The 25801-nt window shown below is 39.9% G+C and overlaps 1 protein-coding gene across 1 annotated transcript in view; it reads left to right on the forward strand.

The window, feature by feature from the left end:
* The window catches only part of arhgap27l (Rho GTPase activating protein 27, like), a 77439-nt gene that overhangs the window by 32857 nt on the left and 18781 nt on the right, over positions 1-25801 (forward strand). The window contains exons 8-13 of the mRNA XM_080724825.1: positions 9078-9197; positions 13431-13481; positions 15463-15606; positions 16203-16283; positions 17374-17487; positions 17834-17887. Coding sequence (XP_080580951.1) covers positions 9078-9197; positions 13431-13481; positions 15463-15606; positions 16203-16283; positions 17374-17487; positions 17834-17887 — 564 coding nt within the window. The remainder of the gene's footprint in view (positions 1-9077; positions 9198-13430; positions 13482-15462; positions 15607-16202; positions 16284-17373; positions 17488-17833; positions 17888-25801) is intronic.

The raw sequence follows: 25801 nt of genomic DNA on the forward strand, positions 1-25801 counted from the left end.
CCACAGCATGCATACAGCACTGTTTAGATAGATAGATAGATACCTTTATTATCCCAAGGGGGAAATTTAGTTGTCCAGTAGTAGCACAGCAGTATACAGTTATTTACAAAGTTACAGAGACGTAAGAAAGATAGATAAGAGGGGAAAAAAACAAAACAAAGACAAGAGCACTGAGCAGTACAGTACCAATAAGGAGAAGGTGCATCAATAGAGGGGGCGAATAATATATAAGTATATATACATAAAGTGTGTTGCAAAAGAGACCATAGCAGTCAATGCCAGTTAGTGCAAACAAGTATATCACTGTCATTGTTAAACAAAGCAAAAATACTCAGAAACTACCAACACTAACAACCTAATAGTGCAGTGTCAAAAATCAGTGCGAAAAAAGAAGAAACTAGGAAGCGTGTCACCGCAAGGCGCACATGAGCACTCTTCCTGGAAGGTCCTTAGAGGTCAAAGTCAATACAGCAATTGATCCTTAGAGGTCAAAGTCAATACAGCAATGGTTCCGTAAGTCTAAGTTAGGAAGGGAGACCTTTTCAAGCGTCCGTTATGTGTCTCGTTGTACAGCTTAAGGGCAGCCGGTACAAAAGATTTTCCTAATCTCTCACATCTCCGTACTGGGTAGGTAAAGCGGTCGTTTCCTCTCTTACTCCAGTAACTGGTGATCTCTAGATGGAGGGGGTGGGAGGAGTTCTCCAAGATGGAATCTAGCTTCTTCGCAGTACGCACCCTGGTTACTTCCTCCACCCCCTGCAGAGAGGACCCAACGACAGAGCCTGCTTTCTTCACCAGTCTGTTTAGGTTAAACGTATCACCTGCTCTGTTGTTGCCACCCCAGCATGTTATGCCAAAAAAGAGGACACTTGCCATGACAGACTGATAGAACATCTGTAGCATCCTATTGCACACCCCAAACGATCTCAGTTGTCCGACCAGTCCAGTGAACTATTCAGGTGTACTCCGAGGAATTTGTAGTTATCCACGAGCTCAACCACCTCACCGTTAATGGTGCTTGGCACCGGGGGGACTCTCTTGGAGGTGCGGAAGTCCACCACCATCTCCTTAGTCTTGCTTGCGTTGAGCTTGAGATGGTTGTCCTCGCTCCACTGCACAAAGTCCCTAACCACACCATCGTGCTCAGCCGTGTTGTCACCCGAGATCTTGCTGATCACTACGGTATCATCTGAGAACTTCTGCAGATGACAGGTCTTGGAGTTCACACAGTGAACAGAACCACAGCATGCATACAGCACTGTTTCACACAGTGAACAGAACCACATCATGCATACAGCACTGTTTCACACAGTGAACAGAACCACATCATGCATACAGCACTGTTTCACACAGTGAACAGAACCACAGCATACATACAACACTGTTTCACACAGTGAACAGAACCACATCATGCATACAGCACTGTTTCACACAGTGAACAGAACCACATCATGCATACAGCACTGTTTCACACAGTGAACAGAACCACATCATGCATACAGCACTGTTTCACACAGTGAACAGAACCACAGCATACATACAACACTGTTTCACACAGTGAACAGAACCACAGCATGCATACAACACTGTTTCACACAGTGAACAGAACCACATCATGCATACAGCACTGTTTCACACAGTGAACAGAACCACATCATGCATACAGCACTGTTTCACACAGTGAACAGAACTACAGCATACATACAACACTGTTTCACACAGTGAACAGAACCACAGCATGCATACAGCACTGTTTCACACAGTGAACAGAACCACAGCATACAGCACTGTTTCACACAGTGAGCAGCAGGACACACACAACACACACACAGACAACCACAGCACAAACCAGCACGTTAGCCCATGTTCTTTTGATTGATTGATTGATTGATTGATTGATTGATTGAAGACTTTATTAGAAGAAGTTTGCATGGGAAAAAGTACAGTTTCATGACGGTACAGTTCACTGGTACAAGGTCTACTAAAAGGAGATCCTAGAAAAGACTAAGCTTATTTCCATAGGAAACCATTGAAGTAGCTCATATAACATTGAATGACAGACAGACAGAACACAGTACTATGATAGATATTTAACTCATATAACATTGAATGACAGACAGACAGAACACAGTACTATGATAGATATTTAACTCATATAACATTGAATGACAGACAGACAGAACACAGTACTATGATAGATATTTAACTCATATAACATTGAATGACAGACAGACAGAACACAGTACTATGATAGATATTTAACTCATATAACATTGAATGACAGACAGACAGAACACAGTACTATGATAGATATTTAACTCATATAACATTGAATGACAGACAGACAGAACACAGTACTATGATAGATGTTTAACTCATAACATTGAATGACAGACTGATAGAACACAGTACTATGATAGATATTTAACTCATATAACATTGAATGACAGACAGACAGAACACAGTACTATGATAGATATTTAACTCATATAACATTGAATGACAGACAGACAGAACACAGTACTATGATAGATGTTTAACTCATAACATTGAATGACAGACTGATAGAACACAGTACTATGATAGATATTTAACTCATATAACATTGAATGACAGACAGACAGAACACAGTACTATGATAGATATTTAACTCATATAACATTGAATGACAGACAGACAGAACACAGTACTATGATAGATATTTAACTCATATAACATTGAATGACAGACAGACAGAACACAGTACTATGATAGATATTTAACTCATATAACATTGAATGACAGACAGACAGAACACAGTACTATGATAGATATTTAACTCATATAACATTGAATGACAGACAGACAGAACACAGTACTATGATAGATATTTAACTCATATAACATTGAATGACAGACAGACAGAACACAGTACTATGATAGATGTTTAACTCATAACATTGAATGACAGACTGATAGAACACAGTACTATGATAGATGTTTAACTCATAACATTGAATGACAGACAGACAGAACACAGTACTATGATAGATATTTAACTCATATAACATTGAATGACAGACTGATAGAACACAGTACTATGATAGATATTTAACTCATATAACACTGAATGACAGACTGATAGAACACAGTACTATGATAGATGTTTAACTCATAACATTGAATGACAGACTGATAGAACACAGTACTATGATAGATATTTAACTCATAACATTGAATGACAGACGAATAGAACACAGTACTATGATAGATATTTAACTCATAACATTGAATGACAGACGAATAGAACACAGTACTATGATAGATATTTAACTCATAACATTGAATGACAGACTGATAGAACACAGTACTATGATAGATATTTAACTCATATAACATTGAATGACAGACTGATAGAACACAGTACTATGATAGATGTTTAACTCATAACATTGAATGACAGACTGATAGAACACAGTACTATGATAGATATTTAACTCATAACATTGAATGACAGACTGATAGAACACAGTACTATGATAGATATTTAACTCATATAACATTGAATGACAGACAGATAGAACACAGTACTATGATAGATATTTAACTCATATAACATTGAATGACAGACTGATAGAACACAGTACTATGATAGATATTTAACTCATAACATTGAATGACAGACGAATAGAACACAGTACTATGATAGATGTTTAACTCATAACATTGAATGACAGACAGATAGAACACAGTACTATGATAGATGTTTAACTCATAACATTGAATGACAGACTGATAGAACACAGTACTATGATAGATGTTTAACTCATAACATTGAATGACAGACTGATAGAACACAGTACTATGATAGATGTTTAACTCATAACATTGAATGACAGACTGATAGAACACAGTACTATGATAGATATTTAACTCATATAACATTGAATGACAGACAGACAGAACACAGTACTATGATAGATATTTAACTCATAACATTGAATGACAGACTGATAGAACACAGTACTATGATAGATATTTAACTCATAACATTGAATGACAGACTGATAGAACACAGTACTATGATAGATATTTAACTCATATAACATTGAATGACAGACTGATAGAACACAGTACTATGATAGATATTTAACTCATAACATTGAATGACAGACTGATAGAACACAGTACTATGATAGATATTTAACTCATAACATTGAATGACAGACGGATAGAACACAGTACTATGATAGATATTTAACTCATATAACATTGAATGACAGACTGATAGAACACAGTACTATGATAGATATTTAACTCATATAACATTGAATGACAGACTGATAGAACACAGTACTATGATAGATATTTAACTCATATAACATTGAATGACAGACTGATAGAACACAGTACTATGATAGATATTTAACTCATATAACATTGAATGACAGACAGACAGAACACAGTACTATGATAGATATTTAACTCATATAACATTGAATGACAGACAGACAGAACACAGTACTATGATAGATATTTAACTCATATAACATTGAATGACAGACAGACAGAACACAGTACTATGATAGATATTTAACTCATATAACATTGAATGACAGACAGACAGAACACAGTACTATGATAGATGTTTAACTCATAACATTGAATGACAGACTGATAGAACACAGTACTATGATAGATATTTAACTCATATAACATTGAATGACAGACAGACAGAACACAGTACTATGATAGATATTTAACTCATATAACATTGAATGACAGACAGACAGAACACAGTACTATGATAGATGTTTAACTCATAACATTGAATGACAGACTGATAGAACACAGTACTATGATAGATATTTAACTCATATAACATTGAATGACAGACAGACAGAACACAGTACTATGATAGATATTTAACTCATATAACATTGAATGACAGACAGACATAACACAGTACTATGATAGATATTTAACTCATATAACATTGAATGACAGACAGACAGAACACAGTACTATGATAGATATTTAACTCATATAACATTGAATGACAGACAGACAGAACACAGTACTATGATAGATATTTAACTCATATAACATTGAATGACAGACAGACAGAACACAGTACTATGATAGATATTTAACTCATATAACATTGAATGACAGACAGACAGAACACAGTACTATGATAGATGTTTAACTCATAACATTGAATGACAGACTGATAGAACACAGTACTATGATAGATGTTTAACTCATAACATTGAATGACAGACAGACAGAACACAGTACTATGATAGATATTTAACTCATATAACATTGAATGACAGACTGATAGAACACAGTACTATGATAGATATTTAACTCATATAACACTGAATGACAGACTGATAGAACACAGTACTATGATAGATGTTTAACTCATAACATTGAATGACAGACTGATAGAACACAGTACTATGATAGATATTTAACTCATAACATTGAATGACAGACGAATAGAACACAGTACTATGATAGATATTTAACTCATAACATTGAATGACAGACGAATAGAACACAGTACTATGATAGATATTTAACTCATATAACATTGAATGACAGACTGATAGAACACAGTACTATGATAGATATTTAACTCATATAACATTGAATGACAGACTGATAGAACACAGTACTATGATAGATATTTAACTCATATAACATTGAATGACAGACAGACAGAACACAGTACTATGATAGATATTTAACTCATATAACATTGAATGACAGACAGACAGAACACAGTACTATGATAGATATTTAACTCATATAACATTGAATGACAGACAGACAGAACACAGTACTATGATAGATATTTAACTCATATAACATTGAATGACAGACAGACAGAACACAGTACTATGATAGATGTTTAACTCATAACATTGAATGACAGACTGATAGAACACAGTACTATGATAGATATTTAACTCATATAACATTGAATGACAGACAGACAGAACACAGTACTATGATAGATATTTAACTCATATAACATTGAATGACAGACAGACAGAACACAGTACTATGATAGATGTTTAACTCATAACATTGAATGACAGACTGATAGAACACAGTACTATGATAGATATTTAACTCATATAACATTGAATGACAGACAGACAGAACACAGTACTATGATAGATATTTAACTCATATAACATTGAATGACAGACAGACATAACACAGTACTATGATAGATATTTAACTCATATAACATTGAATGACAGACAGACAGAACACAGTACTATGATAGATATTTAACTCATATAACATTGAATGACAGACAGACAGAACACAGTACTATGATAGATATTTAACTCATATAACATTGAATGACAGACAGACAGAACACAGTACTATGATAGATATTTAACTCATATAACATTGAATGACAGACAGACAGAACACAGTACTATGATAGATGTTTAACTCATAACATTGAATGACAGACTGATAGAACACAGTACTATGATAGATGTTTAACTCATAACATTGAATGACAGACAGACAGAACACAGTACTATGATAGATATTTAACTCATATAACATTGAATGACAGACTGATAGAACACAGTACTATGATAGATATTTAACTCATATAACACTGAATGACAGACTGATAGAACACAGTACTATGATAGATGTTTAACTCATAACATTGAATGACAGACTGATAGAACACAGTACTATGATAGATATTTAACTCATAACATTGAATGACAGACGAATAGAACACAGTACTATGATAGATATTTAACTCATAACATTGAATGACAGACGAATAGAACACAGTACTATGATAGATATTTAACTCATAACATTGAATGACAGACTGATAGAACACAGTACTATGATAGATATTTAACTCATATAACATTGAATGACAGACTGATAGAACACAGTACTATGATAGATGTTTAACTCATAACATTGAATGACAGACTGATAGAACACAGTACTATGATAGATATTTAACTCATAACATTGAATGACAGACTGATAGAACACAGTACTATGATAGATATTTAACTCATATAACATTGAATGACAGACAGATAGAACACAGTACTATGATAGATATTTAACTCATATAACATTGAATGACAGACTGATAGAACACAGTACTATGATAGATATTTAACTCATAACATTGAATGACAGACGAATAGAACACAGTACTATGATAGATGTTTAACTCATAACATTGAATGACAGAGATAGAACACAGTACTATGATAGATGTTTAACTCATAACATTGAATGACAGACTGATAGAACACAGTACTATGATAGATGTTTAACTCATAACATTGAATGACAGACTGATAGAACACAGTACTATGATAGATGTTTAACTCATAACATTGAATGACAGACTGATAGAACACAGTACTATGATAGATATTTAACTCATATAACATTGAATGACAGACAGACAGAACACAGTACTATGATAGATATTTAACTCATAACATTGAATGACAGACTGATAGAACACAGTACTATGATAGATATTTAACTCATAACATTGAATGACAGACTGATAGAACACAGTACTATGATAGATATTTAACTCATATAACATTGAATGACAGACTGATAGAACACAGTACTATGATAGATATTTAACTCATAACATTGAATGACAGACTGATAGAACACAGTACTATGATAGATATTTAACTCATAACATTGAATGACAGACGGATAGAACACAGTACTATGATAGATATTTAACTCATATAACATTGAATGACAGACTGATAGAACACAGTACTATGATAGATATTTAACTCATATAACATTGAATGACAGACTGATAGAACACAGTACTATGATAGATATTTAACTCATATAACATTGAATGACAGACTGATAGAACACAGTACTATGATAGATATTTAACTCATATAACATTGAATGACAGACAGACAGAACACAGTACTATGATAGATATTTAACTCATATAACATTGAATGACAGACTGATAGAACACAGTACTATGATAGATATTTAACTCATATAACATTGAATGACAGACAGACAGAACACAGTACTATGATAGATATTTAACTCATAACATTGAATGACAGACTGATAGAACACAGTACTATGATAGATATTTAACTCATAACATTGAATGACAGACAGATAGAACACAGTACTATGATAGATATTTAACTCATAACATTGAATGACAGACTGATAGAACACAGTACTATGATAGATATTTAACTCATATAACATTGAATGACAGACTGATAGAACACAGTACTATGATAGATGTTTAACTCATATAACATTGAATGACAGACTGATAGAACACAGTACTATGATAGATGTTTAACTCATATAACATTGAATGACAGATAGACAGAACACAGTACTATGATAGATATTTAACTCATATAACATTGAATGACAGACTGATAGAACACAGTACTATGATAGATGTTTAACTCATAACATTGAATGACAGACTGATAGAACACAGTACTATGATAGATATTTAACTCATAACATTGAATGACAGACTGATAGAACACAGTACTATGATAGATATTTAACTCATAACATTGAATGACAGACAGACAGAACACAGTACTATGATAGATATTTAACTCATATAACATTGAATGACAGACTGATAGAACACAGTACTATGATAGATATTTAACTCATATAACATTGAATGACAGACTGATAGAACACAGTACTATGATAGCTGATAGAACACAGTACTATGATAGCTGATAGAACACAGTACTATGATAGATATTTAACTCATATAACACTGAATGACAGACTGATAGAACACAGTACTATACAGTAGATATAGTCAGGAAAAAGAGGGGAAAACAATTTAAAATTCTCATCATAGCAAGGATGGTTTAGGGTTAGTCACTCTGAATGAATCTGTTCAATACAACAATATACCAGCACAATAAACTGTGTGTGTGTGTGTGTGTGTGTGTGTGTGTGTGTGTGTGTGTGTGTGTGTGTGTGTGTGTGTGTGTGTGTGTGTGTGTGTGTGTGTGTGTTAGGGGTGGAGTGTGTGTGTCGATGAGTCATCAGGCAGGTTGTTTTATTACAACCATTCATCTGGACTCACATCCTGGTTGGCCCCGCCCACTGACGCCCTGGACACACCCACCACCCTGCCGGTGTGTACCACACACACACACACACACACACACACACACACACACACACACACACACACACACCACCCTGCCGGTGTGTACCACACACACACACACACACACACACACACACACACACACACACACACACACACACACACAGAAACACAGAAACACAACACACCTCTTCACTCGATGACCATACATGATTTTTTTAGGTTTTAGATTTTCTTTTACTGACTAGGTGTGTGGTCTGCCTATGTTATTGTTTCTCTAGATTGATATTCCTATGCATTGATGTATTGTTATATTGTATTTATATATATATATTGTATTGTTATATTGTATTTATATATATATTGTTGTTGATGTTCTGACATACTGTATTATCTTGCTTATTGTAAATCACTCTGTATTAAAAGTGTCTGCTAAATGCCTGCATTTCAAACTATAAATTGTCATCTCACGGAGCAGTAGTTTGTGAACGTTGCCCAGACTCCCAAACACAAGGAGCAGTAGTTTGTGAACGTGGCCCAGACTCCTAAACACACAGAGCAGTAGTTTGTGAACGTGGCCCAGACTACCAAACACACAGAGCAGTAGTTTGTGAACGTGGCCCAGACTACCAAACACAAGGAGCAGTAGTTTGTGAACGTGGCCCAGACTCCTAAACACACAGAGCAGTAGTTTGTGAACGTTGCCCAGACTCCTAAACACACAGAGCAGTAGTTTGTGAACGTTGCCCAGACTCCTAAACACACGGAGCAGTAGTTTGTGAACGTTGCCCAGACTCCTAAACACAAGGAGCAGTAGTTTGTGAACGTGGCCCAGACTCCTAAACACAAGGAGCAGTAGTTTGTGAACGTGGCCCAGACTCCTAAACACACAGAGCAGTAGTTTGTGAACGTTGCCCAGACTCCCAAACACAAGGAGCAGTAGTTTGTGAACGTTGCCCAGACTCCTAAACACACAGAGCAGTAGTTTGTGAACGTTGCCCAGACTCCTAAACACACGGAGCAGTAGTTTGTGAACGTGGCCCAGACTCCTAAACACACGGAGCAGTAGTTTGTGAACGTTGCCCAGACTCCTAAACACACAGAGCAGTAGTTTGTGAACGTTGCCCAGACTCCTAAACACACGGAGCAGTAGTTTGTGAACGTGGCCCAGACTCCTAAACACACGGAGCAGTAGTTTGTGAACGTTGCCCAGACTCCTAAACACACAGAGCAGTAGTTTGTGAACGTTGCCCAGACTACCAAACACACAGAGCAGTAGTTTGTGAACGTTGCCCAGACTCCCAAACACACAGAGCAGTAGTTTGTGAACATGGCCAAGACTCCCAAACACACAGAGCAGTAGTTTGTGAACGTGGCCCAGACTCCCAAACACACAGAGCAGTAGTTTGTGAACGTGGCCCAGACTCCCAAACACAAGGAGCAGTAGTTTGTGAACATGGCCCAGACTCCCAAACACAAGGAGCAGTAGTTTGTGAACGTTGCCCAGACTCCTAAACACACAGAGCAGTAGTTTGTGAACGTTGCCCAGACTCCTAAACACACAGAGCAGTAGTTTGTGAACGTTGCCCAGACTCCTAAACACAAGGAGCAGTAGTTTGTGAACGTTGCCCAGACTCCCAAACACACAGAGCAGTAGTTTGTGAACGTGGCCCAGACTACCAAACACACAGAGCAGTAGTTTGTGAACGTGGCCCAGACTCCCAAACACACAGAGCAGTAGTTTGTGAACGTGGCCCAGACTACCAAAAACACAGAGCAGTAGTTTGTGAACGTGGCCCAGACTCCCAAACACAAGGAGCAGTAGTTTGTGAACGTGGCCCAGACTCCCAAACACAAGGAGCAGTAGTTTGTGAACGTGGCCCAGACTCCCAAACACAAGGAGCAGTAGTTTGTGAACGTGGCCCAGACTACCAAACACACAGAGCAGTAGTTTGTGAACGTGGCCCAGACTCCCAAACACACAGAGCAGTAGTTTGTGAACGTGGCCCAGACTCCCAAACACAAGGAGCAGTAGTTTGTGAACGTGGCCCAGACTCCCAAACACAAGGAGCAGTAGTTTGTGAACGTGGCCCAGACTCCCAAACACACAGAGCAGTAGTTTGTGAACGTGGCCCAGACTCCCAAACACAAGGAGCAGTAGTTTGTGAACGTGGCCCAGACTCCCAAACACACAGAGCAGTAGTTTGTGAACGTGGCCCAGACTCCCAAACACACAGAGCAGTAGTTTGTGAACGTGGCCCAGACTCCCAAACACACAGAGCAGTAGTTTGTGAACGTTGCCCAGACTACCAAACACACAGAGCAGTAGTTTGTGAACGTGGCCCAGACTACCAAACACAAGGACAGTCAGTTGACAGTTACAGTTGCATCCCAGGGACATGCAGTAATAGGCTGATATTTCATAAGTTTGGATGTAAAGCATGTGTCCATATTATACAAATCAATAATTTACACAATACACAATATCTGTAGTGTTTGTAATATCTTGCAGTGAATCAACATGTGTGTCGTTGTGATCAAACCAGTCTAGTTTTACAGTGCTGTGTTTACTTTATACATGTTGTTGTCCTTTCCTGCACTTCTCTGATCCTGTCTGAGACAGCAGGTTCACCAGACGCTCACGTCTGGCTGAGTCCTTTATGTCCTTTATGTCCTCATGTCCTTTATGTCCTTTATAGAAGCTGCAGCCGTTTAACATGTTGTCATGTTAGGTACAGTATGATACCTATGATATGATAGGTTGTCATGTTAGGTACAGTATGAGACCTATGATATGATAGGTTGTCATGTTAGGTACAGTAGGTACCATTTAACCAACATAATACATTTCTTCATACATTTTATTTGTAACGCACTTTACATTTGAAGCAAATCTCAAAGTGCTACATTAAAATCTAAAAACATTAAGAAAACAACTAAGAATTAAAACGAGAAACAGAAGTGAATAAAATCAGAACGTTGTTCAAATACACAGCTAAGAAAAGGTTTAACACATAAAACATCCATAAGACTGTCTATTCAAATACACAGCTAAGAAAAGGTTTAACACATAAAACATCCATAAGACGGTCTAAGCAAACGCCTTGTTAAAAAGAAAAGTCTTTAGTCCCCCTTTAAAAGTGTCAATCAATGGCGTCAGTTCAGCAAAAGCTAAGGTATGGCAACATGACTGTTGTCTTGCTGTTGCCATACCTTAGCAACAGGCATGATACATTTATTTTAAGAAGTACATTCTATTTTTTCCCCCCAAAATGTCTATGGTTTCTTGGGCTGGATATGGCAGTCTGGAACAGTTGTTCAAGTGCAGCTAAACTTGGCATGTTAGTAAACGTGCCACAATTAACAATAATGCATTGCACCTGTGCAGCTGACCTGTGGAACCTGGGAATATACTATTCTGTCAAGATGGGGAGAATAAAAGTGTGGAGAATATAATTATAATACCTTGCTAAATGTTGTAGTTATTTTAATGTAATTTAACAACATAACCAGCACAGATAGACAAAGAGACATTAATGGATTTATATTTTAAACTAACTTGTATTTTCCCCCCTGGACCCAGGGTATGGCAGCTGCATACCCCTGCCATACCCATCAATGGACTGTGGTCTCAGGTGGTGGAGGAGCAGCTGAGCTGAAAGCCCGGCCCCCCATAATGCATAACTTACTGTTTCTGCCCTTTAGTGAGTTGGAGGTTGCAGAGCGGAGGGAGCGGGTGGAGCGGGTGGAATTCAATGAGTTCCTTTAAATAGAAATGATTAAAAACAAACAGATACAGTATTTAATGTTTTGTATTTTTGTATTGTAAGTCGCTTTGGATTAAAAGCGTCTGCATAACCAGCACAGATAGACAAAGAGACATTAATGGATTTATATTTTAAACTAACTTGTATTTTCCCCCCTGGACCCAGGGTATGGCAGCTGCATACCCCTGCCATACCCATCAATGGACTGTGGTCTCAGGTGGTGGAGGAGCAGCTGAGCTGAAAGCCCGGCCCCCCATAATGCATAACTTACTGTTTCTGCCCTTTAGTGAGTTGGAGGTTGCAGAGCGGAGGGAGCGGGTGGAGCGGGTGGAATTCAATGAGTTCCTTTAAATAGAAATGATTAAAAACAAACAGATACAGTATTTAATGTTTTGTATTTTTGTATTGTAAGTCGCTTTGGATTAAAAGCGTCTGCTAAATGCCTAAACTGTAAACTGTAAACTGTATTGTTTGACCTTTGACCCTTGCAGCCCCCCCTCCCAGAGGAAGACTACCCTACTGATGACCTCCATGACCCTGAGGTACACACACACACACACACACACACACACACACACACACACACACACACACACACACACACACACACACACACACACACACACACACACACCGGTCAGGGTTAGTGTGTTGTGGGCAGCGTAACGACCCGTTCACCACACAACCAGGAAGTCTCCTCCACATAAAACCTCCTTTATTACTAAATGTGTGATTATAAAACCATATGATCACCCTAACCCTATCATTGGTACCATATGATACCTATCATATCATAACCATATGATCACCCTAACCCTATCATTGGTACCATGTGATACCTATCATATCATAACCATATGATCACCCTAACCCTATCATTGGTACCATATGATACCTATCGTATCATAACCATATGATCACCCTAACCCTATCATTGGTACCATATGATACCTATCATATCATAACCATATGATCACCCTAACCCTATCATTGGTACCATATGATACCTATCATATCATAACCATATGATCACCCTAACCCTATCATTGGTACCATATGATACCTATCATATCATAACCATATGATCACCCTAACCCTATCATTGGTACCATATGATACCTATCATATCATAACCATATGATCACCCTAACCCTATCATTGGTACCATGTGATACCTATCATATCATAACCATATGATCACCCTAACCCTATCATTGGTACCATATGATACCTATCATATCATAACCATATGATTACCCTAACCCTATCATTACAAAAACCTCTCAGAAATCTTTAGTTTAGCAACATTGTTAAAGGACAACAAGGGTTCATATTTTAGATTGTAATCAGAGAAAAGAAAAGTGTCAAAATGTTTTCATTTACTGCTTTCTGTCATTTCAGTGATTTTAGTATTTTGATTTCTGTGGATGTGGGCATGCGTGGCTAAATATGTCTTTTTAGACACAATAAGCCGTCAATTTTTTTGTTATTACTTACACCAGCCCCCATAAGTCACGTCTAACCATGAACGATTGCGGTGCATCTTGGGAATGTATATATATATATATGTATATATATATATATATATATATATATATATATATATGTATATGTATATATATATATTGTGTGTGTGTGTGTGTGTGTGTGTGTGTGTGTGTGTGTGTGTGTGTGTGTGTGTGTGTGTGTGTGTGTGTGTGTGTGTGTGTGTGTGTGTGTGTGTGTGTGTGTGTGTGTGTGTGTGTGTATGTATCGCTTATCTCCACAAATATAACCGACGAATCTCACTAAGTCTGACCTCACAAGCCCCATATTTGGACACGAACAACATATGACTCCATATATAGAGACATAGCTGCTGACATCAGTATGACATCACACTGCTGACATCAGTATGACATCACACCGTACACAAATGACCCTTATATAAGACCGGCATTATCTACCGACAGATTAGATGCAAGCAGGATCTCGACTCTGACACAACTCATCGGCTCATAAGCTGGTTCTCCTTCCATATATGGAGATAACCGATGAATCTCACTAAGTCTGACCTCACAAGCCCCATATTTGGACACGAACAACATATAACTCCATATATAGAGACATAGCTGCTGACATCAGTATGACATCACACTGCTGACATCAGTATGACATCACACCGTACACAAACAAAGGTGTGACGTGTGACCGACCGACGGACGGACGGCCGGTGGAGGTTTTGATACTAAACTGCGACCTAACGGTCGCAATAAACTAATCTCTAACTGCTTGTTTTAGAAGACTTGTAATTTTGTAGCGGTAAATATGTCATGAAGTTGCAGAATCTTTATAATGTTTATGTTATAAATGTTACATTATAATAATCTTTATAATGTTTATGTTATAAATGTTACATTATAATAATCTTTATAATGTTCATGCCTGCTAGTTTTACACAATGTGTTGTGATCAGGTGGACATAATGGATCACTGTGATGATAATGATGATGATGATTATGATGATGATGATGTCATCGGCAGGTTGCAGGTGTGATTCCCAGAGACCTGGTTGACAGCAGTGGTACTGCACCCCTGGTGGAGAGTGGTGGTACTGCATCAGGCTGGAATCAGACCACCGACACCGAGGGGAAAACCATGTACACGTCAACACACACACAACAACAGGTACACACAAACACACACACACACACGCACACATGCACGCCTATCACAACTAGTTTATGGACATTACAGAGGCTTCAATCTGCAGACCTCTCACAACTAGTTTATGGACATTACAGAGGCTTCAGGGTTAGGGTTAGGGTTAGGGTTAGGGTTAGGGTCCAATTTCAACCGAGGGGGGCATAGCCAGAACACCCAAATTTTTTTTTTCTCAATTTTTTTTTCTCAAAATTTTTTTTTTCTCAAACATTTTTTTTTCTCAAAAATCTTTTTTTCTCAATTTTTTTTTCTCAAAATTTTTTTTTTTTCTCAAAAAAAACACTGATAGATGCAACGCGGCGACCTAGAGGGGAGGCCGGCATAGCCGGCCGACCTTCTAGTGTTACATACAATGTTGTGAAGTTTGAATGTAGTTCAAGTCTGCTAACCAGAAGAATATGTGTGTGGTGCTGTGTGTGTGTGTGTGTGTGTGTGTGTGTGTGTGTGTGTGTGTGTGTGTGTGTGTGTGTGTGTGTGTGTGTGTGTGTGTGTGTGTGTGTGTGTGTGTGTGTGTGTGTGTGTGTGTGTGTGTGTGTGTGTGTGTGTGTGTGTGTGTGCAGTGGATGAAAGGTGTAGATGAACGAGGGAAGACCTACTACTATCTGAGAGATGGAAGTAAATCACTGTGGAGTCTTCCTGAGGTACCTGAAATGTAATAGAGATATACTGTAATGTAATGTAATGTACTGTAATGTACTGTAATGTACTGTAATGTACTGTAATGTACTGTAATGTAATGTACTGTATTCAATGATCCTAGGTTAATGTTAACCTGTGATCCTATCCACCTGTTCCCGCAAACATTTACTGGAGCATTATGTGTAGGACACTTCCGGTAAACAGCAGACATACAAGCTCACGTCGCGTCACAGATGCAACCGTTGTGAGCTTGTAGATCACACTCGGCTGCGGCGCCGGAAGCTCCGTGCAACGTCTGCGCAATGCATGATGGGATGTTGGAAAGTTGTGGATAGTTTACTGAGACGCTACACTGTCTCTCTGCATTCTATGATCCTATAGTTTACTGAGACGCTACGCTGTCTCTCTGTGTTCTATGATCCTATAGTTTACTGAGACGCTACGCTGTCTCTCTGCATTCTATGATCCTATAGTTTACTGAGACGCTACGCTGTCTCTCTGCGTTCTATGATCCTATAGTTTACTGAGACGCTACGCTGTCTCTCTGCATTCTATGATCCTATAGTTTACTGAGACGCTACGCTGTCTCTTTGCATTCTATGATCCTATAGTTTACTGAGACGCTACGCTGTCTCTCTGCATTCTATGATCCTATAGTTTACTGAGACGCTACGCTGTCTCTCTGCGTTCTATGATCCAATAGTTTACTGAGACGCTACGCTGTCTCTCTGCGTTCTATGATCCTATAGTTTACTGAGACGCTACACTGTCTCTCTGCATTCTATGATCCTATAGTTTACTGAGACGCTACGCTGTCTCTCTGCGTTCTATGATCCTATAGTTTACTGAGACGCTACGCAGTCTCTCTGCGTTCTATGATCCTATAGTTTACCGAGACGCTACGCTGTCTCTCTGCGTTCTATGATCCTATAGTTTACTGAGACGCTACGCTGTCTCTCTGCGTTCTATGATCCTTTCTCTTTCTCTCTAATCTCTAATCTCTCTCTCTCTTTCTCTCTCTCTCTCTCTCTCTCTCTCTCTCTCTCTCTCTCTCTCTCTCTCTCTCTCTCTCTCTCTCTTTCTCTCTCTCAGCTCCCAGCAGTCCCTGGGCCTCCGCTGCCCCAGAGGATTGTGGGAAATGGAGTTGATAAAGAGGGGTCAAAGGTGAGAAACTGGCGACACAGCATGGCTCCTGGAGAACACAATGTAAATACACACACACACACGTGTGCACACACACACACACACACACACACACACACACACACACACACACACACACACACACACACACACAATTGTAATAGCAGACATATAATTTACTATAATTATAATTACATCTATTCACTATCGTAATAAAAGCATAAAAGCAGCATTATCCTTTGGATGATATTCTCTCTTTCTGTGTGTGTGTGTGTGTGTGTGTGTGTGTGTGTGTGTGTGTGTGTGTGTGTGTGTGTGTGTGTGTGTGTGTGTGTGTGTGTGTGTGTGTGTGTGTGTGTGTGTGTGTGTGTGTGTGTGTGTGTGTGTGTGTGTGTGTGTGTGTGTGTAGAGGTTTGTTCCCAGACACAGAAGGAACCTCTCAGACTCCAGCTCTCCAGAGAAAGTAAGAATCACTTCTTCATTTATTTATTTCATATATTATTATATTATATTATATTATTATATTATATTATAATATTATATTATATTATATTATATTATATTATAACACTTCTAGTGGTTATTGTTAGTTCTTCACATTATTCATTTCATAAATATTTCATGTAAAAGAAGACCGTAAAAGCTCTTATTTGGGATGTTCCTTTAGGCAGGGTGTTTAACTGTACTTGTACAGTAGCAGGGCATTAACGACTTGTGATTTTTGCAAGTCGACTCGACTCAGTAAAAAGTTGAGTTGAAGTCGACTTTATCGTTTGATGACGTCATCACATCACACACGACCCCGCAATTATTTTGGGGGGGTCCCCAGATGATTAACTTAATGTGAAACATTGTTTTCTCACTCAACAGTAAACAAACCAACATAAAGTTTAAGTGTATAGAGGGTATCTGCACATTTCTAAAGTGACAATTTAAGGACTTTTTAATACCTATAAAATTAAACATTGTCCATATTGTCAAATATTAGAGGCAGAACTTGTGAAAATAGCAGATCTACATGCTCACAACGCCTCGCATCACAATAGAAAGTTTTTTTCTTTTCTTTTTTTTTCAACTTCGACTTTCGACTTTCTCTGGTGGGAGTCGACTTGTGTAATGAAGTCGACTGAGTCGACTTGTGGATGTTTTCGTTAATGCCCTGTACTGAACTACTGTTTGTTTTTGTATTGACTATAATTGTACTGTTTTCCATGTTTGTCTAATAAAATACTCAATCAGTTCATCATTGTTTTATAGAGTTGAGTTTCAGATTAATTCAGACTTTATTGATTCCAGAAACCATCATTAATTAATGAATCAATGAATTAATTAGCAGCTTCTCGACACAGGAACAGTCGTTACGGTCAGAGGTCAGAGGTCAAATACGAGACCTGAATTTAATTTGTCTTTGTGCTTTAGTCTGATTGGATAAAACTGAAGAGGAATCTGTCCAATCGCAGCGCAGCAGAGCATGTAGGTCCTCAAAGCCCATTGGACGTTTGTCATTGGCTGGCTGGGCTGGTGGAGGGTGTCTGTGATTGGTCGGTTTGCTTGGTGGAGGGTGTCTGTGATTGGTCGGTTTGCTTGGTGGAGGGCGTCTGTGATTGGTCGGTTTGCTTGGTGGAGGGTGTCTGTAATTGGTCGGTTAGCTTGGTGGAGGGCATCTGTGATTGGTCGGTTTGCTTGGTGGAGGGTGTCTGTGATTGGTCGGTTTGCTTGGTGGAGGGTGTCTGTGATTGGTCGGTTTGCTTGGTGGAGGGTGTCTGTGATTGGTTGGTTTGCTTGTTGGAGGGTGTCTGTGATTGGTTGGTTTGCTTGGTGAGTCTGTCACAGTGTGTTTTTAACTCCTCCCAGACTCACTGCATTGTGGGCGGGACCAGTACAAAGGCAGGTCCCTTAGCCAATGAGGAGCAGACAAAGGGTAGATCTTTGTGCCCATACATGGTGCTCCATGTGAGCCCACACTGTTTCGTAGGAACAGTATTTGAAGCGGTGAAAGCTTTGTCTGTCCCTTTGTCTGACCCTTTGTCTGACCCTTTGTCTGTCCCTTTGTCTGACCCTAATCCTTTGTCTGACCCTAACCCTTTGTCTGACCCTAACCCTTTGTCTGACCCTAACCCTTTGTCTGACCCTAACACTTTGTCTGACCCTAACCCTTTGTCTGACCCTAACACTTTGTCTGACCCTAACCCTTTGTCTGACCCTAACACTTTGTCTGACCCTAACCCTTTGTCTGACCCTAACCCTTTGTCTGACCCTAACACTTTGTCTGACCCTTTGTCTGTCCCTTTGTCTGACCCTAACCCTTTGTCTGACCCTAACCCTTTGTCTGACCCTAACACTTTGTCTGACCCTAACCCTTTGTCTGACCCTAACCCTTTGTCTGACCCTAACCCTTTGTCTGACCCTAACCCTAACCCTGTCCCGTCCAGAATGAAGAATTGAGGACAATGAATAGGCAACTACATTTATCAACACTGTCTGTCCAACTCTCTTCCTCCATTGGCTGCTCCTTTTATTATTATGCTCCTTCAAATGCACCGCTTCACTTCGAACCGAGGTTTGATTTTTTTAGTTAGTATTCAAACTACATGTCATGGCTCTGTATGAAGACCCTCACTCACCTTCACGTCACGTGGGCCATAGTTACCCACTGAATCCTGGTACTCCATATGTGGAGATACTCCATATATGGAGATACCCCACGCACCTCACTGACTCTGACCTTATTACCAGCTCCATATATGGAGATACCCCACGCATCTCACTGAGTCTGACCTTATTACCAGCTCCATATATGGAGATACTCCATATATGGAGATACCCCACGCATCTCACTGAGTCTGACCTTACCAGCTCCATATGTGGAACCTGGACCAGAGCCCTAGAAAGAGAGAGTTATGACACTTGCGTCGACTCCCATTGTAAGCGTGGAAAGCATAGTGGAAAGCTAGCTTAGCCTAGCTTACTGGAGCCTGTTCTCATTCTTAGCGAGCCTTTGCTGCTCTTCAGCCCCCCCCCCCCCCCCCCCCCCCCATTATAACCCAGGCATTTTCACTCGCTGGTAAGTAGACTAAATCACATCTTTTCCCCCCTTTTAATAATGTTGTCTACCTTAAAGAGGCCTGTGAATGAGTTTATAGCGGGAAAAAGAGGTGATTTAGTCTACTTACCAGCCAGTGAAAATGCCTGGGTTATAATGGGTTATAATGGGTTATAATGGGTTATAATGGGGGCGGACGGGGCTAAGAATGAGAACAGGCTCCATGCGACGCCACTTCCGGTCTGCGGCGAGATCAAAGCGTGTCACCACTCTGCTTACACTGCTCTATACCTCCATATAGCTGAGTGGTTAGTGTCCACACCTAGGACTCCGGAGGCCCCAGAGGCCGCAGGTACGATTCCCCGCTCCAGCTATCACTGCTCCCCTTCCCCCTTGCGCTCCTTGTGGGTATCACTGGGTTGAGTTCAGCTGGGTTAAAGCTGATAAAAAAGCAGCTGGGTTGGGCTGCGATATCTGAATTTCCCCCGCGGGATAATATAGGTAACTATTATTATTATTATTATTCTATGGAGAAAGCCCCATATATGGAACCGGCAAAGACATCTAGCTGCTGACATCAGTATGACGGGTTCTGATGTCACACTGATGAGCACTATATAAAGGCCCATTCCCACCTGGCCAGATAACAGATAAAAAAATATCTTTCTCCAGATATTTTTCCATTCAAAGTGGATGGCAGATATATTATTGCCAGACCCATGAAATGGGTAGGCCTACATAAGCAAATGTCGGTCTGTCTGTCTGTCCTGGTTTTCTATATAAAGGGTATATATGATGATGACATGATGATGACATGCCTACAAAAGGCATGATGTCATAAATGATGATGACAGACAGGGGGTCTGGCACAACCAGGTTGACCTGGTCTAGTTTTATCTGTATCTACCATCCACTTTGAATGGAAATATCAAACCTCGGTTCGAAGTGAAGCGGTGAATCTGAGTATAAAATTGTCTAGAGATACAGAAATATCTGGAGAAAGAGTTTGTTTTATCTGTTATCTGGCCCAGTGGGAATGGGCCTTAGGAATGGCATGTATTATCCACCGAGAGATAGAAGCTAGCAGAAGCTCTATGCCCACACAACTCCTATAGCCAGCTCTCACAGAGAAACCCTGGTCTTACAACTCCTATAACCAGCTCTCACAGAGAAACCCTGGCCTTACAACTCCTATAACCAGCTCTCACAGAGAAACCCTGGCCTTACAACTCCTATAGCCAGCTCTCACAGAGAAACCCTGGTCTTATAACTCCTATAACCAGCTCTCACAGAGAAACCCTGGTCTTATAACTCCTATAACCAGCTCTCTCACAGAGAGACCCTGGTCTTACAACTCCTATAGCCAGCTCTCACAGAGAAACCCTGGCCTTACAACTCCTATAACCAGCTCTCACAGAGAAACCCTGGTCTTATAACTCCTATAACCAGCTCTCACAGAGAAACCCTGGTCTTATAACTCCTATAACCAGCTCTCTCACAGAGAGACCCTGGTCTTACAACTCCTATAGCCAGCTCTCACAGAGAAACCCTGGCCTTACAACTCCTATAGCCAGCTCTCACAGAGAGACCCTGGTCTTACAACTCCTATAGCCAGCTCTCACAGAGAGACCCTGGTCTTACAACTCCTATAACCAGCTCTCACAGAGAGACCCTGGTCTTACAACTCCTATAACCAGCTCTCACAGAGAAACCCTGGTCTTACAACTCCTATAACCAGCTCTCACACAGAGAGACCCTGGTCTTATAACTCCTATAACCAGCTCTCACAGAGAAACCCTGGTCTTACAACTCCTATAACCAGCTCTCACACAGAGAAACCCTGGTCTTACAACTCCTATAGCCAGCTCTCACAGAGAAACCCTGGTCTTACAACTCCTATAGCCAGCTCTCACAGAGAAACCCTGGTCTTACAACTCCTATAACCAGCTCTCACAGAGAGACCCTGGTCTTACAACTCCTATAACCAGCTCTCACAGAGAGACCCTGGTCTTACAACTCCTATAACCAGCTCTCACAGAGAAACCCTGGCCTTACAACTCCTATAGCCAGCTCTCACAGAGAGACCCTGGTCTTACAACTCCTATAGCCAGCTCTCACAGAGAAACCCTGGCCTTACAACTCCTATAACCAGCTCTCACAGAGAGACCCTGGTCTTACAACTCCTATAACCAGCTCTCACAGAGAGACCCTGGTCTTACAACTCCTATAGCCAGCTCTCACAGAGAGACCCTGGTCTTACAACTCCTATAGCCAGCTCTCACAGAGGAACCCTGGTCTTATAACTCCTATAACCAGCTCTCTCACAGAGAAACCCTGGCCTTACAACTCCTATAGCCAGCTCTCACAGAGAAACCCTGGTCTTACAACTCCTATAACCAGCTCTCACAGAGAGACCCTGGTCTTACAACTCCAATACACCAACACGGAGCTTTGTCATCAGCGCGTCATAGCTGGGGGCGGAGTCAAGCGTGGGGGAAATATTTAACAACCCCCATTAGTAGAATGGGGTTTTCCGTGTTTTCAAATCCGATTTTTTAATAGTATAGCGATGTTTTAATTAATTGCAATGTCTTACATTGATTCCTTGGTTGCCAATGGACAGAAAATGATGCATTTAAAATTAAACAGCTTTGGGATTAAATATTGTCTGATATTATTAAGGACAGGTCGCATCATCAAAGACCATGGGTTATCTAGACTATCCGTCTGGTATTAGACACTGTTACATTTTTTTTTATGATAAATTAAACTTATCGTATCAAAAAACGAAAAGCATTAATTAATCAATGATGGTTATAGAGCACATTAAATGAATTCCAGTTGTCTACAGCCATTAACAGCTTGTTATCATGCAAGGATTTACACACTGACACAACGCAACACAACACAATCCTATCCTAAATGGTTTCAAACCTGCAGAAAATACTTTTAAACTGGCGTCGATCCTGCCATATATTCAAAGATCAGGTCTCTATCCTAATTGAACTCACTACGATGTGTTCTATAAACAACATTGACGACTTAACGACTGTTGTTTTTTGATATTAGAGTAAGTTTAATTGATCATATATTGTAATTGTGTCTCTACCAGGTGATTAAAGACATAATGTAAACAGGTTTTGTAGCATAGAGGGAAGAGGGGGACCACAGGTGCTTATATTGTGCAACTCTGACACATGCACGGGGGATAATCTGAGTCTGATTATAAACCACTTAATTACATTGATTCCTTACTGCAAATGCCTGGACAAAAAACTATCTGCAATAGCATCAGGATTAATTGTTGTCCTTAGGACTGGTCGGATCAATGCCATGGTTATCTGACTGATTTAATCACCTGGTAAGAGACACACTTTCACATTTTCATGAACATGATCAATTACACTAATCACAATATCAAAAAACAAAGGCCATTAATTCAGCAATGATGTTCATGGAACACGTACGGGAAGGATACAGGAGGAGGATGCCATTCTAAGTGTAATAGGCAATGGGAATGGATTTAGACCATATTCACGTTTCAAATCTATTGACGACTAATGGGCCTGGCTGTTGGATTTATACTGTGGCACGTTTAATTGATCATATCTCATATTAATATTAGTGTCTCTACCAGGATTGAAATGAACACTGCATGTGCAAACATGTTTTTTTTTGTAACACAGGGAGTAGAGTAGATGGAGAGAAAAACAGATCTCCGATCTCATCTCATGGTTGTGTAACTTGGATAGCCTACAGAAACGACAGATCTCCATCTCAGTCAGTGCTTGTGTAATTTGCGGGGAATATATTAATCTGACTCTGATTACAAACCACTTGAACTCCGACTTCTATATCCTATATGCCAGGGAGAACATAACCGGGGTCCAACCTGTGCGAGCTTGTTGATTTTTGGCACGGCATAGATTGGCAAAAATAGATTTGGTGTAGTAGACTGAATATGTGGTAAACGTATAAAGAGTAAAATTGGGTCCCGTTTTATTCCAGAGGTTTTGATGAGGCAGGAGTAGTAGTTTAGACGAGGTGGCGAGGTACAGTAGCTCCGTGCTGCACAGCGGTGCGTTCAATCAATCAATCAGTCATCCATAATAGGCTTGTTATCTTAATAATAAGTGAACTTTACGACGGCGAGTGAACGATTGCGTTCCAGAAGTCCTTCTGATGGATTTTTCTTGGCTGTCGAGTGTTTTATCGTCCCAAAAAATCGCTCTGAACGTGATTAAAACGATAGTGTACTGTTTACGCTGTATTAACTCAATGGGGAAAGGCGGTTTGTTTTCCCCCACGCTCAAAGCGGATGTGACGTTTATGGGCGTTCCTTTCTAGCTCCGTGTTGGTGTATAACCAGCTCTCACAGAAACCCTGGCCTTACAACTCCTATAACCAGCTCTCACAGAGGAACCCTGGTCTTATAACTCCTATAACCAGCTCTCTCACAGAGAAACCCTGGCCTTACAACTCCTATAGCCAGCTCTCACAGAGAAACCCTGGTCTTACAACTCCTATAACCAGCTCTCACAGAGAAACCCTGGCCTTACAACTCCTATAACCAGCTCTCACAGAGAGACCCTGGTCTTACAACTCCTATAGCCAGCTCTCACAGAGAGACCCTGGTCTTACAACTCCTATAGCCAGCTCTCACAGAGGAACCCTGGTCTTATAACTCCTATAACCAGCTCTCACAGAGAAACCCTGGCCTTACAACTCCTATAGCCAGCTCTCACAGAGAGACCCTGGTCTTACAACTCCTATAGCCAGCTCTCACAGAGAAACCCTGGTCTTACAACTCCTATAGCCAGCTCTCACAGAGAGAAACCCTGGCCTTACAACTCCTATAGCCAGCTCTCACAGAGAGACCCTGGTCTTACAACTCCTATAACCAGCTCTCACAGAGAAACCCTGGTCTTACAACTCCTATAACCAGCTCTCACAGAGAGAAACCCTGGTCTTACAACTCCTATAACCAGCTCTCACAGAGAGAAACCCTGGTCTTACAACTCCTATAACCAGCTCTCACAGAGAAACCCTGGTCTTACAACTCCTATAGCCAGCTCTCACAGAGAGACCCTGGTCTTACAACTCCTATAACCAGCTCTCACAGAGAGAAACCCTGGCCTTACAACTCCTATAACCAGCTCTCACAGAGAGAAACCCTGGTCTTACAACTCCTATAGCCAGCTCTCACAGAGAGAAACCCTGGTCTTACAACTCCTATAACCAGCTCTCACAGAGAGACCCTGGTCTTACAACTCCTATAACCAGCTCTCACAGAGAGACCCTGGTCTTACAACTCCTATAACCAGCTCTCACAGA

The sequence above is a fragment of the Nannobrachium achirus genome (genome assembly GCF_963921795.1).
Source record: "Nannobrachium achirus genome assembly, chromosome: 4".
Lineage (NCBI taxonomy): Eukaryota > Metazoa > Chordata > Actinopteri > Myctophiformes > Myctophidae > Nannobrachium > Nannobrachium achirus.